Source organism: Sceloporus undulatus, chromosome 2 (genome assembly GCF_019175285.1).
Source record: "Sceloporus undulatus isolate JIND9_A2432 ecotype Alabama chromosome 2, SceUnd_v1.1, whole genome shotgun sequence".
Lineage (NCBI taxonomy): Eukaryota > Metazoa > Chordata > Lepidosauria > Squamata > Phrynosomatidae > Sceloporus > Sceloporus undulatus.
The window spans coordinates 137785878-137805149 of NC_056523.1; the positions used below are offsets into that span (position 1 = coordinate 137785878).

General features: G+C 42.0%; 1 protein-coding gene and 1 long non-coding RNA gene across 3 annotated transcripts in view; one reads left to right on the top strand and one right to left on the bottom strand.

Annotated features, from left to right (window-relative positions):
- Window positions 1-709: 709 nt before the first annotated feature.
- On the bottom strand, window positions 710-2720 carry LOC121922557. 2 transcript variants are annotated; one of them, XR_006102186.1, is made up of 3 exons: window positions 2619-2720; window positions 1952-2007; window positions 710-1516 (listed from the first exon to the last, which is right to left on the bottom strand). It is a non-coding gene; the product is annotated as an uncharacterized LOC121922557 (long non-coding RNA). The 2 variants fall into 2 exon arrangements; XR_006102185.1 differs by lacking the exon at window positions 2619-2720 and having other exon boundaries at window positions 1952-2610.
- Window positions 2721-2856: 136 nt separating this feature from the next.
- Window positions 2857-19272, top strand: part of ACOX1 (acyl-CoA oxidase 1) — a 40084-nt gene continuing 23668 nt past the window's right edge. Inside the window, exons 1-2 of the mRNA XM_042448939.1 lie at window positions 2857-3043; window positions 5783-5942. Of these exons, the coding sequence (XP_042304873.1) occupies window positions 2932-3043; window positions 5783-5942 (272 nt within the window). The 5' untranslated portion in view covers window positions 2857-2931. The remainder of the gene's footprint in view (window positions 3044-5782; window positions 5943-19272) is intronic.

Here is a 19272-nt window from a genome sequence, read left to right on the forward strand (position 1 = left end):
CAGAGAAGGCTAAATAGCTCACAAAACTACAGTTCCCAGAATTCCCTAGCACTGAGCCAGGGCAGTTAAAGCAGTCTCAAATTGGATTATTTCTGCAATGTGCTTTGGACTATAGTCATTAAAATAGCTTGAACAACTTTAAAACTATTTAAACATACTAAAACATTTGAATAGTATCAAACTAAAACAAACAGAGCAAGAATCAGTTATAGTTACTGAACCTCAAAAGTCTATGTGAACAACAAGTTTAACTAGTACTGAAATAAAGCTAACATTGTCACCATCTGGTCTTCTAAGGACAGGATGTTCTACAATGAACCTATAAGAGTAATTAGCTTTTGTTACTATTTTATCCATTTGGGGAGAAAGGTGGGATATAAATTTGTTAATTAAATAAATTTTAAATTTATTTAAATCTTTTAAATAAATATGTTTAAGGTTTGAATAAGTTTGTAATATAACACAGAGGGAGAGATGAATAATCAGCCCTTAGTCATCCATACCGCTCCACCATGGCCTTTTCTCACTCTCCCTGGAAACTCAAAATATCCCTAACTAGGATTAACTCTATAACATAAAGTTCATTAACACTTCTATAGAAGTATACCTCAATTAGTGAAGCAGATCTATTCCTGGGCATAACTTCTTTAACAGTATGGCAAGAATAGGGAAAAGTTCCTATAATACACATACACACACACAAAAGTAGTTCAACATGCTTCAGCAACCATTTTATTCAAAATTAACAATATGCACATGTGAAATGAAACATCCAGGTCAGGCAAGCCTTGAAGCAAATTACTTGAAGACTTCTTCCAAAATGCATCCAGGGATAACTTTTTATTTCATCATATTTCTTATGATTTCCATTTTGCTGGCCAAACGTATGGGTTTATGCTTATTTATAACAAACTGGGTCTAAACTGAGGCAGGTTTATCTGCTCTTCCCTTTTTTCTCTATTTTGTTGGTCATGCATGCTCAGCAAAGGCTTCTGGAAGCAGTTGCTGTTTATCTTGCCTGTCCTAGGTAGGCATTCACAACACCTGGATTCCCTAAAATAGAATCCCATTTCCCCCTAGTGAACGTTTTATTGTTTTGTCTACTGCAGACATGCTGCGTCAATTGAACACCAAAAGTCTGTGCCCTCCTTCACTATCCTCATTGCTGATGCAGCTAGAAGAAAACTTCCAGATAGACAGAAGATGAGAAGGGAAAACAGATGTTTGAGGGGACATTGAAAGGCTTTGTATAAAAAGGCTTCACGCTCAGAGGCTTTGTTAAAAGAGGTGTGCCTGTACATGTATGTGTAAAGGAGACCATCCCATAACAAACACTCAGATAAGACAACAACATAATTGATGAGGGTGGAGTAGAGAACATGAAGATGCTATTAGCTGAACAATACTTACCTACCGGAGGACAGACAACACAGATGAGGACACAGGTACAAAGCATTCCAACAAACCCAGATACCAGCTCTGCTTACACATCTGACAGGACATGTCATCACAGGACCTAATGAGATCACCCACAATATCAGAAGGACTTTCACTTGCTCATCTGCCAATGTGGTTTATGCCACACTATATCAGCATGCTATATTAGCAGGGATGTGGTGGCTTAGTGGTTAAGATGCCAGTTCTGACGATCAGAAGATTGAAAGGTTGGCAGTTTGAGGCCTGCCGTCACTAGTCCCGGCTTCTGCCAACCTAGCAGTTCGAAAGCAGGTACCACTTTGGTGTTGCAGTCATGCTGGCTTCAGACAGCGCTGGCTCTTTGGCTTAGTAATGGAGATGAGCACCGCACCCAAGTCAGTTACGACTAGATGTTCATGTCAAGGGACTATCTTGCAATGCCCTTCAGCACTCTGCATTGAGCAAACAGGCCAGTCCCTGCGCCAGAGGATAAACTGACATAAATCAGACATGAGGAGTGGGGAGACAAGAATACCTGAATTTCCCTGGGCACTGCACCACAGACCTCACCAAAAGAAGTGCAAAGGAAGACTGGAAAGAGAAACAGCAGAACTGGAATGTAATCCACAAACTACAGTCCATCAGCAATGAGTTGAAGAGAGATAATGGTTTCCTGGCCCACTGCACACATTTTGAGACTGTCTAGCAGCCCCATCCTCAGGAGTGCCCTTGACCAGTTCACCACCTGCCCCTCTGCTTCCCACACTACGGTCCAATGCTCATCCATACGGTTACCTGCCCTCCTTGGCTTCATGCAAGAGCCTCTCCCACAACCACCATCATTAAGACTAAACCTGCCACCGCCTCTCCACACCCAGAAGGGCCTGCATCTCCATGGACAGTCTCACACACGGATTGTGCTGGACTTCCCACTCCACCAAAGGCCCTCTGGGGCAGTAGCCCCAAGTCTATGAAGGCTCATGCTACCAACTTCTGTCTTGCAGTTGTTTATGTATTTTAAATGCATCCCTTATTCCGACAGTCTCTACACAGATGTCACATTGCACAATGTTTTCTTTGCTGCAATACATAGAAAAGAAGAATTCAAAGCTACAGCACAGTGTTAGTCTGGGGAAGCTGTATGTAGAGAGAGAGGAAGTAGACCTAAGTCTACGAAAGACTCATGACGTCACTCCACTCACCTTCTCTCCCGCAGTCTGTCTGTCTATCTCCCCTCCGCTCCTGGCTGGGCAAACGCTGGGACCAGGCGGTGCCGCCCCCTCGTGTCACGTGGCTGCGACGCGGCCTTCCCATTGGGCAGCGGAGGGGCGGGGCGGGCATGAAGGGAGACTCGCCGCCTGTCACATGATGCGCCGGGTGGGCGTGGCGCGCGAGGCCCCGCCCCTCCCCGCCCGGAAGCTCTTCCCCGCGCGCCGCCTTAATCGCCGCTTCAGTCTGTTGGCGTCTCTGGCGGAGTCAGGAAGGGCGGCTGGCGTTGCTCCTTCCTCCTGGGCCATGATGAACCCGGACCTGCGCAAGGAGCGGGAGGCGGCCACCTTCAACACCGAGCTCCTCACCTGCGTCCTGGACGGAGGCGCCGAGAGGACGCGGCGCCGCAAGGAGATCGGTGAGCAAGGGGGCTGGTCGGGGGAAGAGAAGGGGGGAAAGAGGGAGGCAGATTGCCTGGAAGATGATTGGGGTTAAGGGGGATGGAGGTGGGAGGGAGGGAAGGAAGGTTGGCTGTGGGAAGGGAGGGTGCCTGTCTGTCTGTCTGTCTGTCTGTCTTGCAGACGATTGGTTAATGGTTACTTTAAACCCAGAATTGTAACCAGAGCTGCTGAGGGAGACCAAGGAGCCTTGAGGGGAAGGAGCACATAGGCTTCTTCATTAGCGGCAGCAGTGGTTCCCAGTAGGAAGCTCATCCCAATTACTGGGACCCCGAATTCAAAGTGAACCCCCCTGGATGCCATTGCTCCTAACAGAGGTCCTTCTCCCTCGTGGGTTAGCCATCAGTCAGTCTTTGCTCTGTAGCCTAGAATGGCCATGCGGGGGGGGACTCCCAAGCAGAGCATCCCTGGGACAGATGGTGGCCCCGGAGGGAATATTGGGGAATAGGAAGATTGGTTGGGAGGAAAGGTAGGCCCTGGCTTGAGGCAGGATCTGCCTCTCCTTTCTTTCCCTCCTCCTTTCCTGCACTGCAGTATCTCATGGGAATGATGAATGGGGAGGTTTCCCAACTCCAGCCCCAGGCAAAAAGGCTCTTTACAGGGTTATGTCATAAGACTTTTAAAAACTGGTTAGCAACTGCATAACATGTATGTGAATAGCCATCTGCATAGACTGCCTGCTCACTCCTGTTTTTAAAAGGGTGATTTTGCCATCTATCACCTTATTTAATATCCAGGCTTCTCCTTAAGAATGGAAGTCAAGGTACCTTATGGGGGAAAAGAAGTAGACGTAAAATCATAGAAAGCTAAAAACATACAGAAAATTAAAATAGTATTAAACCATCTATAGAATTAAAACCATATGACATATTAATTTGAAAGCATAGATTAAAAACAGTACCACATGAAAACAGAAAACCAGTTGTATAAAACATATCAAGTTTCCTTTCAGAAGAGACATTCCCTCCTGTATTACATATAGCAAGGCATGCCTCTTATTGTTCCTGTAGACATTGTGATAAAAATAAGTGTATGCTGAATGACTAATAGAGTCTTTAATGACTAACAGAGTTCATTTGGCCAATTGATCAGCCAAAGGGTTCTTAATTATGCTTATTCTTAATGATGTTTTGGACTATTGAATGTCTTCACATTGAGGGAGGATTTCAACTCTGTTTTACAGCTGTTTTAATCCTTTAACTGAATTAGGATTTGTGAATAGGGAATTGGAGTCATGCCAGATTAAGCCACCATGATGTAGTGGTTTGAGTGTTGGACTAGGATTCCAGTCCTAGCTTGGCCATGTAAACCCATTGGGTGGCGTTGGGGAATTTACACTCTCTCAGCCTAAGAGGAAGGCAATGTGGAGAAACTTGCCAAGAAAAACACATGATAGGCGACCCATAGGGTCCCAATAAATTGGAATCCACTTGAAGGCACACAATAAGAACAACAACCAGAAGCCAGATTAAAACTGTGCATTAAAGTTTTATGAGGTGACTAGACTGGCTGTGGAAAGGCTTGGAACAAGTGCTACTCAGGAAATAAATAGGTGTTGCATTCTACTGAATTGTTGTTTTTCCTACCTTATTGGGACTGGCGCAGGACTTACAACAATCATCCAGTTTTCTTTTTTTTAACCACATCCAAAGAACTTTGTGCTAGTTATACTTTCGTTGATTTGCAGTAGTTATAGCCACCTTGTTTTTGTTCTTCCCATGTATTTTAAAACCCTCGTCCTCTAAATCAAGGGTAATCTGGAAAATTTCTTCTGTTTTGCCGTTTCTTAGTCACTTTCACTGTGAGTGTCTCTCAGAGAGACAAGGTAGCCAATTGTGTTAGTTGTTTTTGCATATGGTCCTGTATCCAGCAAAGAGTGTATCTATCAGACTTGAGGTGAGCAATAGGCAATTCACCCATTTCATCTATCTCTTTTTTTATACCTGTAGAGAATATTGCACCTCACACCAGCTAGATGTAAATGCCTTGCCATCTGTTCTTTTGCTTATGCCAAACCAGGGGATCTTGCTGTCCTCCAGATACTGTTGGGCAGCAGCTCCCAGCATTCCTTACTGTTGGAAATACTGGCTTAGACTGCTGATAGCTGCAGTTCAATAATATCATGGAGGACTAACCCAGTTCCCATCCACACTCTAAAACAAAAGTAACTGATGAATCCACTCTGACCTGTAAATGATTTATGGTATTTTCCAAGCTCAAAGTCAAAAGATGGCCTTCCCATGGCAATATCAAGCAAATCAAACATAAGAGATACTAAATCTTTGACCCTTAAATGGAGCACTTCCTGGCTAAGATCCTGTAATACCCTTAGTATGGCATAAGTGTCCTCTCATGAAATCATGCTGTATATGAACATTTCTTAACCGGTCATGCAACAGCACCACAGTTTTGCGTTCACTCATTACACTGTAGACATTTCTCTTTACTCTCTCCTTGTGTGACTTCTCAGAATCTGCAACACTTAAAACAACAGTTCCTAGGCTAGAAACTGGTGCCCCTGTAGGATCCTGGTTGTTCTCAGTAGTGCATACAGAAAAGAGTATCTCATGTTTCTTTAAGGTTGGAGTACCTGTTTATCAAGCTGTAGTGTAGGTACTATTTTACACCTGCTTTTTGAAATGAGGAATTTGTCTTTGGTTGAACACTAATGGGCAACTTCTGTTATTCTCTTTCTACAGAAGCACTTGTTCTAAATGACCCAGACTTCAAACATGAGGATGTCAATTTCCTATCCCGCAGCCAGCGCTATGAAGAAGCTATCAAAAAGAGTGCTCTTATGGTGATGAAACTCAGAGAATATGGAATTGCAGACCCTGATGAGATCTACTGGTTTAAAAGGTATTTGATTTCAATGCCGGGGACATGAAATATCTGATATGGTCAGCCTAACTGATGCTTAATTTATTATTGTGGGCTCCTGCCATGCTGTGAAGATTGTACAAAGTCAACAGAAGTTTTCAACTAATTTGTAGGACATCCCTGAATAAATACTCTTGGCGAAGAGATGCAGCTTCAGGTTTCCTTTGTAGTGAAAAATGTTACAACAATAAATATCCTTTGATGCCATTATGTTCCTAAAGCTTGAAAAATAGCTCTTGTTACATTTTATACATGAAGAATATCAAACTGTTGAAAGAAAAAAAAAACAGTGCTTCTCTGAAGTGTTTATATGAACTAGACTAGCTGCTAAATCTATATTTGAATTACCTGTATAGCTGGTGCCTTCCAAGATAACTTTTCAGATGCTTTCTTCCACTGCTGCTCCCCCCCCTTTCTTTCCCATTTCCTTCCTCCTGAAGCTCAAAAGATGTTTGCAGCTTGGAAAATTGTCAGTCAGCTATGAACTTAACTGTAAATGTTAAGCAACTTTTGAACATATCAGATGAATGTGATTTAATAGTTGTTTGCTATATGTTTTTGCTTACTGCTTGAACATTGTTCAATGCATAGTTCTTGAATTAAGAAAACTACTGTATATACTCAACTATAAATTCATCTCTTGTATAAGTCAAGGGAAGGTTTTGGGAGCAAAATTGTGGATTTTGATATGATCCGTACATAGGTCAAGGATAAAACTTAGGGACATGTAACAAAGGATGTAAAGGATGAAGCAAAGAAAAACAATGCTAAAGAATTTACAAAATTCCAGAAGGCATACCATAACTATTTGTGCTCACACTGAAGGCTGGCTGGATGAGGGAGTAGAGGGGGTCAGTGCTTCCAATACAGATAATGCTCTTGCCTTTCACCAGGTGATGGATGTTTTTTTAAAAAAATAAGAGTTAAAGTACAGTACTTACAGAGTGTTTTGCGGTGAATTATTTGAGTAAAATGTCTAGACTTATACATGAGTGAATACATTGACCTTTCTTTTGAAATATAATCCACTCATTGTTCCATTTGATTTTCCATGTGTTTTGACCTACTTTTGCTTCTGTGTAAGTCCAGTAAACGTAATGAAAAATAATGTTAAAAATTAATGTAATTGCGACAATTTCTTCAGAAACAATCAAACTAGCTTGTGGAAGAACATAGTAAACGTTGTAGTGTTCTGCTCTAGATGATTTCTTTTTTTCAATCCCAAGTTGTCAGCCTAGTATTTTTACAGTGCAGATCAGGGTGACAACTCTGGTCACAATAGGCCACCTTTATTTGGGTTCTTCAGAAACACCATGTGATTATAGAACTGTGAGAAAAAACTGGGTTTAACCAAGCAGGCCTACTGACAGTGCTGTCAAGCATGATCCCTTAGTGCCACTGGATATTAATTTCATATTCAAATGAATAAGGACTTGGAATATGTGTATTCCATGATGGGTTTTGAGCTATTCCAAATGGTATGCCCCCATCTCTAGAAGAACATTCACAATAAAGTAAATAATTGTATCTGGCTCACTTTCTGCTGACAGAAAAGTTGCATAGCAAACTTACTTAATGATTCAATGTTTATATGCTTGAAAAAATAATTTACAATAAAATCCAAAATCCATTTGATTCATAATACAAGGATAAGCAATTGTGGCCTTCCAGAGGTTGTTGGACTGCAATTCCCATCAGCTGAAACAACACCACAGATGGTGATGGTTCATAGGAATCTCAGTCCAGCAGTATCTGGAGGGCCACAGCTGCCCATCCTTTCTATAGAAGTGAATATAAAGTGACCTCTACCTTCTAGCTATTTGTTGTCATGTTAGGGAAAGAGTTATTCATCAAGCTGGATGGCTTTTAGTATCTTTTTTCTGATGTTTTGATTGTTCTCATACTGAAACAGACTTTTTAAAAGTTCTGTAAACAATGTGTTCAACCTTTTTTTTTAATAAGACTGATTTTGTGAAGGGTGTATTTGTTAATGTGTTGCAATCCTATCACAGCTTAAAAGATAAAACTAGTACTGTTACCAAATAAAATAAATCTTTTGATGTAAAGCTATGTTGCCCAATCGTTCTAGCAAATGGTGCTACAAAAAATGTAGACTATTAAATTGCACTGTTCTAGTGCCTTAACAGCTTGTGACTCAAACTATGGCCCATTACAGACGAGCAAAATGTGGTGTGGCATCAGTGGTACTAGGGTTGGGGAGCGCGCACCATGCATTCGCTCCCTAACCCTAGTACATACTGGTGTCGTCAAAATGGTGGTGCCCTGTCTACACGGGCGCCGCCATTACAACGTGATGGACAGATAGCGTCCGCACATCGCATTGCGCTTGTAAGGTCACGAGTGCATCATTGGCGCACAAGGGCATCGCAAGCGTGACGCAAAAAGAACCCGCTTTTTTGGGTTCTTTTTTTACCAGCGGGAAACCACAGTTTATCCGCTGTGGCTTCCCGCCGACAGAAAAGGAGGTGCCGGCAGACTGCCCTTTTTGGGTGGTTTGTATCCTGTCTGTCTCTGCTTTACGCAGTCAGGGCACAATCAGCAATGCAGCACTGGGCAAGAAGACCAACATGCCCACCTGGCTTGCTCCCACTGTGGCCTATAGGTTCTCTTATTGCTGTGCAAACGTGCTGCAAATGCTTGTGCAACATGCCTCCCTAAGACGTTACAGTCAAATAAAGCAGATCAAGAAAAAGTGTTTAAATGGCAGGATCCTACATGGCAAACACTTTGCTTTGCATGTACAGACTTAGCCTTTGACCCAGTTCAGACCTTACCAGTTTAGAAGTTACGAAGGAATTTCTATCTAGTTAAACTGGACTGGTGACCCTTGCTTTTCCCTTGGCATTTAACGCCATTGACATTAAGAGCGCCTTATAAAACTTTGGTCTCAGGCAATTCCAGCCTGACATAATAATAATAATAATAATAATATAATATTTTTTATTTATAGACCGCTATTCCGCAGTGATCATAGTGGTGTACAATAAAATTCCAAAACAATACAAAAAATTGCAAGGCCTCTCCCCCCCTCAAGATGGTGGTTGGAGGAGGGCTCTTTGTCTTCCAGGCCCGGCATGATAATACATGAGTTGGTATTAGCTTACAGTTGTAAACCGCTTAGACACTGCTCGTTCGGTATGAAGCAGTATATAAATGAAGCTGTTTTGTTTTTTGTTTTGTATCTCTTTGGAACTCGTAGCATATTATAATCGCATGGGTATGATCTAATCCATCCAATGTATCAAGCAGGAAGGGGCCTTGTTGGAGTAGAAAACATTGAGACCTTGCTGCCTTACTCTTCTTCTTTGGTTATATCTCTAAAGACACTTTAGTAAGAGTTGCTAAATAACAGCATTTTATAATGCTATGCAATGCAGTACTTAGTTAAAGTGATATAGTTATCTATAACTATATTTTATCACCCAGGATCTCATGATCTGTTAATGAGTACTGTTTTTAACACACTCCTTTCTGTCTTGTGTTGCTAATGCCTTTTTCTTAAACTACACGTAGGAGAGACTACTAACATTAATGTTGAGCAAAGGTTTCCTCCCTTCTCTGTAACTGTACAGGATGGGTTGAAGTTCAATAAACACTCAATAAATGTTTATTCAATCAAAGGCATGTGGGTGGAGCTCCAGTTCCTTTCCAGCAGTTTGATGACAGGCTAGCTCTGTGTGGGATAAAGAGTAAGGTGGATAATTGACATGAGACCTTGCAATTTGATCTGCTCCATGACCTTGATGCCACTTTCTCTCCCTGTATTCTGAAGGCGTTGAAAGAGGTCACTGAATCCTGCATTTTAAGCACTCATCAAAATGAGATGGAAAGTGGCTTAGAAATCCATACCCATGACTGTGCCTGCCACAGAATCTTTTTTATTTCAGTCAGAAGCAGATGGGTTTCTTCTCACTTCTTTAAATTATAAAAAGACTGGAACTTCTCTTTAAAACTTCACTTAACTAGAGTCTTGTAGGTTTCAGAGGGCAACTTAGTTAAGCTCACTACCTGGGAGTGTGGCATGTTCATGCTTGCACAGTTCCCTGTCATCCCATCCCAGCAATTTGTTTATCTATTTCTGTCCCAGCACACAAGGAGAAGGCTCCATTGAACACAATGCCTTCTGAGGAAACATCTAGGGTTGTGCTCTAGGGAGAGTATAGGGTGGAAATTTACAATGTAGGCCCGTTACAAACGGGCAGGAAAGTACACGCAGAGCGCATACTAGGGTTAGAAAGGGGCGGTGCTCCCTAAGCCCTAGTGGTGCGCAACTCACAGGGAATGTGCGGCGGCCATTCCACCACGGCCGCCTCCCATGAGGACGTCACGACGCGCCACAGTTTAGGCCTCCCTTAGCACGGACAGCAGGAAGGGCTCCGTTTCGGAGCTCCTTCCTGGTTTGGTCGCTGGGCGCAGCCTTACACACAGCTGCGCCAGCGCCCAAAGGAGAAAGGGGCAAGCAGGCCCATTTCTCCTCCTCCGCCACCATGGGGTGTTCCTTGGGCTTGAAGCCCCAGGGACACCCCTTTTCAGGCGCGGGGAAGCGGCCTTTTTGCCGCTTCCCCGCCGCTGGTAAGCAAGCGGACTCGGGCTCAGCACTGCCAGTCTAAGCAGCTGAGGCCCCGATACAGACCGGGAAAGGGGCGGGTGCAGCCGCCACCAAACGGGTGGTCTGTAACCGCCTATATTGAAACAGCAATTAATTGAGTCTTTTCTTATGGTATAGTACAAGAACTCATGTCACCTAAAGAAGATAATCCACAGAAGTTCAGGAACCAAATTGTATTAACATGGGATTTACTCCACAGGTGTGGTAGTAGCTGTTGGTTGGTTTCCTTATTAGGTGTAGACTAAATATCAGGACATAGGCCTGTAACTTTGAAGTATGAACACAACTGAATGCTCCGTATAGAGGTGGTGCACATTGGTGCCAAATACTGAGAAACAAACAGTTGAAGCCAACAGTGTCCGTCCTGTTTGTGAACTTTTCAAATATACCAGGCAGCCACAGCTAGATGTATGGAGCTTTGGACTAATAGACTTTGGTCTTGATTCAACAATGGCAGTTATGTAAGGCATCTCAAAGTCCCAGAGGCAGTAAAAGAGCCATCCACCTAGTTTGATTTTCTTATTTACAGGATTGACCTCAACGCTTTTAGTATGAGGGAAGATGTTCATAGGATGCAGTGCTGACTTAACCATGCTTCGTTATAGCACATAGTTAATTATGATTATGTCTCCTCAAAAAAAGTATTCCACACACAACCAGGCGTACTGAAAATCATGAGTATGGTTTGTTTTGCCTTTTTTTTTTTTTTAATAATTTTTATTAATAAAACAAAACATAGTAACAAAACAAACAATACAAGTAGTATAGACAAAAACAAAACAATCATACTTAATCACACAGAATATAAAGGAAAATCAAGAGTCGCCCCTTACTTAGCCTCGATATCTTCCTTCCTAAACTGTCTACTCTTACTTTCTCTACCCCCACCTCCTTACTACTTGATACTAAAAACAACCGACTCTACCCTCTACACTTCTTCCCTACTAATCCTTCTCTTAAAATCTCCTTCTTCGTTTACTCTTCCTACTATTCTTCCCAAGTTCCATTCTACACTTAGACAGATTTGCCAACTACAACATTTTTTGTCCTTATCGAATGCATGTATGAAATCAATTAATCACATTTTTCAACGTGCAATCTAAAAAATCTCTTTTTTAACATTATGTTCTGACTGATTTAGATCCTCCTTTGTTATCTGAAGTTCCAAGTTTTAGCCAATGATAAACACGTTCTGGTTCAGACATCATGAGGCAAGTCATAGCCAACAAAAAGTATGATTCGTGGTTGTGCTTGCTGATAACATGTTCGTTATTTATTATTATTATTATTGAACTTTATTTATAAAGCGATGTAAGTTTACACAGCGCTGTACATCAATTTTTTATCAGATAGGTTCCCTGCCCCAGGCTTACAATCTAAAAGACACGACACAAAGGAGAAGGGAGTGGTGTAGGGGAATAGGAGTCGGGTTCCGCAGATCTTCTCCACCTCCGAGGCCCCTGGACAAGGAGATGGACTGGAGGAGGCTGGCTTCTGATGGATGGTAGAAGGGGCTCCTGGGTCAGAGAGGGTCATCACATGTGGGTAGCTTTGTATAAGAATTGATTCAGAAAACAACAGTGAAACCAGAATTCAACCAACCAAACCTGCATCTTATTATGTGCAAAACCAGTGAATGTGTGAGTTGGTGACATCCATCTTTTTTATTTATTGCCTACCATTTTCCCCAGATGGGACTTTAGTGGCTTACAAAAGATAGCATATAAAGTACAATTTGAAAAAAAAAATCACTTAAATTTAAGATTAAAACAAATATAAATAACACCAGAATAAAACCAATCAAAATCTTTTAAAACGATTAGAAACAATACAGCACCATAAAACTCATATGTTTTGGTAAATATAAATTTTCAAACGCTTGCTGGAGAAGAAAGGACTTAACCTGTTGTTGAATGGAAAACAAAAGAAGGAGCCACACCCTAACTTCCCTAGGAAGAGTTCCATTTGTGGGAGCAGCCACAGATTCCTTCTCCATACCACCAACTGTGCCTTGTGAAGGTGCGGGATAGAGAGAAGTGCTTCCCCTTCTTGCACTTAGGCAGGCTCAAAGGGAAAATGGTGGTGGTTGTGTGTTTTCATGTACTTCTGACTCAGTGACCTATCATGGTGTTTTCTTGCCAAGATTGTCCAGAGAGGGTTGCCTCGCCTTCCTCGGAGGCTGAAAGGGTATATGACTTATCCAGAGTCAGCCAGTGTGTTTCCATGACGAGCAGGATTCAAAACCTTGGTCTCAGGAGTCATAGTCCAAACAGTCAAACCACATATACCAGACTGACTTGATTTTTTTCAAATAGCTTACTGAGTCATTAGGACTTTCTGGTCAAAACCAGCGCTTTAATTGTTCCTGGAAGCAGACTGACAACCAGTGAAGCTGTTTGCACACAAGGGAGTTGTATGCTTGCTGTAAACTGAGAGACCTGTTAGCAATCTGACTGCAAACTCTTAGACAAAGCTGAAACTTTTGAAACACTCTTAAAACACAGCCTCATATAGAGTGCAGTCGAGTATACAGTTGGGATGTAAACTCGGCACGTTACAGACTGCCCCTTTGGGGCGTCTGTACCGCCCTTTCCCTGATGGATCAGGGCCTCAGCTGCCACAGCCGGCAGCCCTGAGGCCTCGATCCGCTGCTTTTCCAGGACGCACGAAGCAACAAAAGCCGCTCCCCGCGGCCTGGAAAGAGGTGTCCTTGGGCTTCAAGCCCCAAGGACACCCCAACAGCGGAGGGGAAAAGAGAAAGGGGCTGCTTGGCCCCTTTCTCTTTTGTGTTGCTGGGCAGCCGTATAACCAAGGCTGCACCAGTGACACAATGAAGGAAGGACTCCGTTTGGAGCTCCTTCCTGGGCTGGGACAGGGCGCCACAGCACCCTTCCGTGGCAACCAGATGTCACACCTGTGCCGCTCTCTTTGAGGCGGTTTGCGGTCTGACGTCCTAGAGGGGGGGCCCATGGTAGAATGGGCAACACCATTTTGTATTGTACTGTGTACATAGGGTTGTGGGCGTCTGAAAGAGACGCCCCCGGGCACCTACTACGTACACAGTCCTGCTGTACTAAAAGGCACTTTCTGGAAAGGGCCTAAGGCATGTGTCACTCACTACAGCCAAGTTAGATGTCCCAAGAAACAGGTGCAGCTGGTGTATTAACTTTAACTGTGCAAATGTACCTCAGGTCATCACAATTACCTGAGCATCCAGTATCAGATCTGAATCATGGTGTACACCCAAGCTGTGGATCTACAGCTTTGTGGGAAGTGTAACCCCACCATGCACAGGCTAAATTTCCATTCCCTGATCTGCCTTACGATTAACCAGGAGCACCTCTGTCTTTTCTGTGTTAAGCGTCAACTTGTTTGCTTTCATCCAATCCATTACAGCTGCCAGGCACCAGTTTCCTTGGACTGAGGTGGAAAGGAGAAATAGAGCTAGGTATCATCAGCATACTGGTGACACCTGTCCCCAACACACTGGACACCCTCTCCCAGCAACTTAATGTATATTTTAAATAGCATGAAGACCAAAACAGAGCCCTGTGGGATTCCACAGGCCAACAACAAAGGAGTTGAACAGGAACTTCTCCTATGAGCCAGCCTGAGCACTTGGGTTCAACCTTTCAGGAAGGAGCAAAGCCACTGCAAAACAATGCCTCCAAGTCCCATTCTAGTGAGGTGGCCCTGAAGGATACCATGGTTAATGATACTGAATGCTTCTGGCAAATCCAGCAGAACTAACAAGGACACACTCCCCCTTTCCAGTTCCTGGTGTATGTTATTCACCAAGGCAATTAAAGCTGCCTCTATCCTGGAGCCAAAAGATTTAGGTAGTAAGCCTGATAGCCATACCAACTAAGGGGAGGCTCTGTGTTCAGAGGTGGAATGCCTCCATATCCAGCACTGATGTCAAACCTCAAATGAAGGCCCAAAAGCTTTATCAGATGAAGTAATCTCAGTGGAGTCTTCTGATCAGCTGCTGTTAGAAACAGAACATTGGGTTAGATGGTCTGATCCAACAAACTGCTTGCTGCATCTGTTTACTGTTCGTTTGTTTGTTCAGAATATTTCTGTTGGCAATAAGAATACAGGATTTTACTAAGTACAAAAATGATTTCCATATATTAATATGTCAGCAGCCTGAGGAACTGGTCTGGCAAGTTTACTGCTCAGAAGCTATTGTTAAATTTAATGACTAACTAGAGGATCTTACATTGTAGCATCACTGCAAACAACATATGAGCTACTACTATAGCAAAGTTAATTCCTTGTTAAAGGCAGTGTGTAGCTATGTGATCTGTTGGGTCACTGCTTCAAGGCATAAGCTGATACATGAAGTTGCTGAAGAGTTTCTCAGTAACAGTACTTGTGTATTCTCATTCTAAACTTACAACAAAATGACTCTGTATAGCTGTTGGGCCTTTTTTTTTTTTACATCAACCAGATTATGCACGAAAGTAGACTTTGCCTTTGCATCACCGCATTTCAATCGTTCTTCCTGTATTCCCACAGTGTCAGCTAACAGACTGCTATGTACTTTATTTTGTCTCCTTGTTGCTTGGGGAGTTGTGAAAGTATTAAAATTTTATAAAGGTAGTTTGTTCTTTTCTCCCTCAGTTGTTAGCTTTCTCTTGCCTTGATCTTTGCAATTCTAACAGCGGCATAGAGCCAGTGATTCCCACAATATGGGTGGGGGGGGCGGCTCGAGGGGAGGCAAGGGTTGTGAAGGACCGTGCAAGACTTCGGCAGCCCTGATCCCCCTCCTTCTCCTTCACAACTTTGAGATGCTTTGATTTACTTAAATAAAACTTTCTTAATTTGAATGTTGTTATTTCCTTTGGAATGTTTAAATCTTGAATATGAGTGAAAGTAAGTGTGAGTGAAAATATGCACACTAAATAAAATATTTTTATTCATATACTGCACCGGGGATGTTGGTGGTGACATCCACATGTAGATGTAAAGGGAGGTCCCAGGTGCCAAAAGTTTTAGTACACTCATTCCAAAGAAACTTGCCAAATAAACCCCATGATAAGTTTGCCTTAGGGCTGTCCAAAATGTTGACGGTTCTGGAAACCATGCCCTACGAGGAGCGCCTTAGGTAGCTGGGTATTTTTTTTTTTAAGCCTGGAGAAGAGAAGGTTAAGCGGTCATATGTAGCCCTGTTAAATATTTGAAGGGGTGTCATTGGTGATCGCGCAGGCTTGTTTCCTGCTACTCCCGAGGAATGGGGCGCGAGCAATGGATTCAAACTACAAGAAAGAGATTCCACTTTCAACATATGAAGAACAACAAAAACCCATCAGTAATACCTTTGTTGGCCAACCAACTGCACAATATATGTTGCAAGCTTTCAAAGCACTATTTGATGTAGAAAACTGTTTGGCAGTGGAATACACTCCCTCAGAGAGTGGTTGGTCCTCTTTCTTTGGAGGTTTTTAAACAAGAGGCTGGATGGTTATTTGTTGGGGGTGCTTTGTTGAGAGTTCCTGCATGGAGGGGGTTTGGACTTGGGATGACCCTTTGGTCTCCTCCAGTTCTGTGTTCCAGGCAACAATTTATTTGAGCCCACTAAAAATGGTCCTCAGGGGACCATCACGAGGCAACTTTTGTGGCCAAGTTTAAAAAAGAAGTTTGTTGGCTTCAGATAGCCTTGAGCTACATTGAAAAAGAGGCTTAAAAATAGCTTAATATGTGACAATCGGCCATAATTGAAAGAAGATAATATCTCCTTTGTCTGAGACAGTTTCCTTAATTTATGCATATGGTGTGGTTATCATCTACAGAATGTAAGAAAGCATTTTCCTTGGTACTGGCATTCTACAAACCTCTGTGCATTGTGTCACACTGGCATAAGCCAGCAGTAGTAACAACCTGAAGCAGTTAATGGAAGTAACATCTTAATAAAAGGTCCTTGTAAACGAGCTATTATTGATAAGTTCAGTCTGCACTCTCTAGCACATACTGTACTTTTGTGAGGCCTGTCTGAGTAATTAGTTCTCTTCCCAGCCCTTACCTGCCCCATTTTATTATTTTTACTGTCTTATCTGTTATCAAATAAAGTGAATCCTATACAAACTCCAGTACTGTTATCAATTAATGCATCATTTGTAGGAGGGGGTGGGTTTTTTTGGTGTAGAATTTGAATCGTGAGAGGACGTGACAGAATTCAGTCTTTGCCTTTAAACTGTTTTTTAAAAATAAAAAAGCTACATCAGTTGTTTTTTTAAAAAATGCATTATGGTGTTGAAGTTTGTAAATATGATTTCTTACACTTTTATATTATAGCATATGAAAAGAACTGTGTGCCCTATACAACATTCCAGTGATGCCTTTGCCTGTCATGATACTGTTATGTCTAAAACTTACAATGTGAGGAAAACTCAGCTAAAATTTCTGTGTATGTCTGAAAAAAATTGAATTTGTGTACTCTAGTGAAGTAATGGTTTAAATCCTGACCAATCATCTCTGTTTCTCCCGTAGCGTATGCGTGGGCATGCCCAAACCTATTTTGCCTATTGATCTACACTACCGCATGTTTATGCCCACCTTACAGAACCAGTGCAGTGATACTCACGCGAGAGAAATGGCTACATTTTGGCCATCGATTCCAGATAATCGGCACCTACGCTCAGACAGAATTGGGCACGGTTAGTTCTTTTCAGAGACTTTGGATGACCCTGTGTGGTGTAACCTCCACCTTCAGTCACATTTAGGATGTGAAAATGCAAATATTCTTTTAAAAAAGGATTACAGCAGATTTCAATTTCTTTACACTGTTGAATGCCTTTGCTACATGTAATGGTCTAACTCAAGCTGTGTTGTTTGCACATTCAAAGACACTTCCTCTGTGCTGTTACTGGTCTTTATCCCTTGTTATTAGGTCTGGATGTAATATGCCAAATTCCAGAGCTTGATAGTGTTCTTTTTTGGATTATAACTCCCAGCATCCCAAACAGGCATGGCCATGGTGCCTGGTGATTACTGGAAGTTGTTCAAAAAGTATGTTCCAGCCTCAGCATTGTCCTCAGGATGCTGATGGTCCATTGTCAGAATTTGTTCATTTAGCCTAGTTTTCCTCCTGAATTTAGGAAAACAAAAAAAACAATTCTGCCATCATAATCCACGGATTCAAAACCACTGATGTCTGAAATATCCCCACTCCACAAAAAAATCAAACAGCAAACCTTGATTTGCCATTTATATAATGCACAGCATTTTACTACGTCATTGTACAAATGGCATTTGGCATCCACATATTTTGATACCCATGGGATCCTGGAACCAAAACCCCAGTGGATATGAGGGACTACTGCACTTCCCAAAGATATGATAGTATTATATTTTCAAAATCTTAGGTCAACTTCCCTTAATCACATTAGTACAATCACATATTGCGCAACTATTTGGATTTAAGCCATACACTTGGACTTGAAGTATGGCGGACGTTCTAGCATTAATTGGACCAATGGGTGAACCAAGCCTATAGCTTTCTGACTGACACACTTGGAAGAGAAGAAAATGCTTGTATCAAAATATATAGTACATTCCTCTGTGAGGCACAGCAGCACTGGGTAGTGATCTCTAATATTTTGCCCACATAAATGAGTTTGCTTTGGCAAGATTTTTGCATGGCATGAATGGTATAGTAAAGCCTTTACAAGTCCCCATCTGCCTGGAAAGACCCTTTGTTAGCGTTTTGCACAATCAGTTCTTTCCTTCAGGATTTTTCTCTTTTGACATTTGAATGTCGGGGAGAAAAATCAGTTTTTTTCCTCCAGCCAGTCCAGAAAGATTTAAAATGTTGGCTCTTTGTATTTCTACTGTTGCATGAGGGAGCTGATAAATGTGGCCACCATTCAACCACACTCAGTATTTGCTAGGATAAGTGACTCTTTTCAAGTACATGGACTGAAGGAACATATCACGTACAAGATGACATGAGACTAAAACCCACAGCAAGAATCTATACGGCATCTTTTCCCATCTAGTGGCTGTGTTTACGTTTTAAAGGTAGCATTGTTGCTCAAGCACTTATCTCTCTCACTTATGGTGGACATCTAAATAAATCATAAGAAAGTTATTTAAAATTGGTGGCTTAATTTTTTAATACTGAACTTTATTTTAGAGGAGACACGATGCCTTCAAAGGAGAAGGAAAAGCCTCTGGTTTTTAGTTCGTCTGCAATCACACCTGAAGAAGTCCAATCAGATGACTTCTTAGACTGTGATGAATTCTTGTTTTCTATTTTTAACTGTCAGAAGTCTTGCTTTATGAAGAAACACAACCTTATTTGTACACTTCACATCACCATTTTGAATGGAAATAGCTGCGAATGGAACATTTTGGGGACTAAGCAAATGGAGCACCCTGTTTGTCTTCCTCTTTCTATCTCTTCAGCTTTGTCTCTGGCAGTGATTTTCTTTTTTTGTTTTTTGATGTGTGTCTTACTAACATATTTTCTTTATATCATTGTGGATATTGGAATTTCAACTAACCAGTGTATTAATTATAATGAACCATACTGATACATCACAGTTACTGTAATAATGTTCCAGTGATGTAATTGACACTTTCTGTTCTCATGATTCCTCTGTGTGAGCTGAATTCCTGCTGTTGAATGGTGGCTGTATTGGACTAAATGGAAGCTCTGCTTTGAATTAATAATTG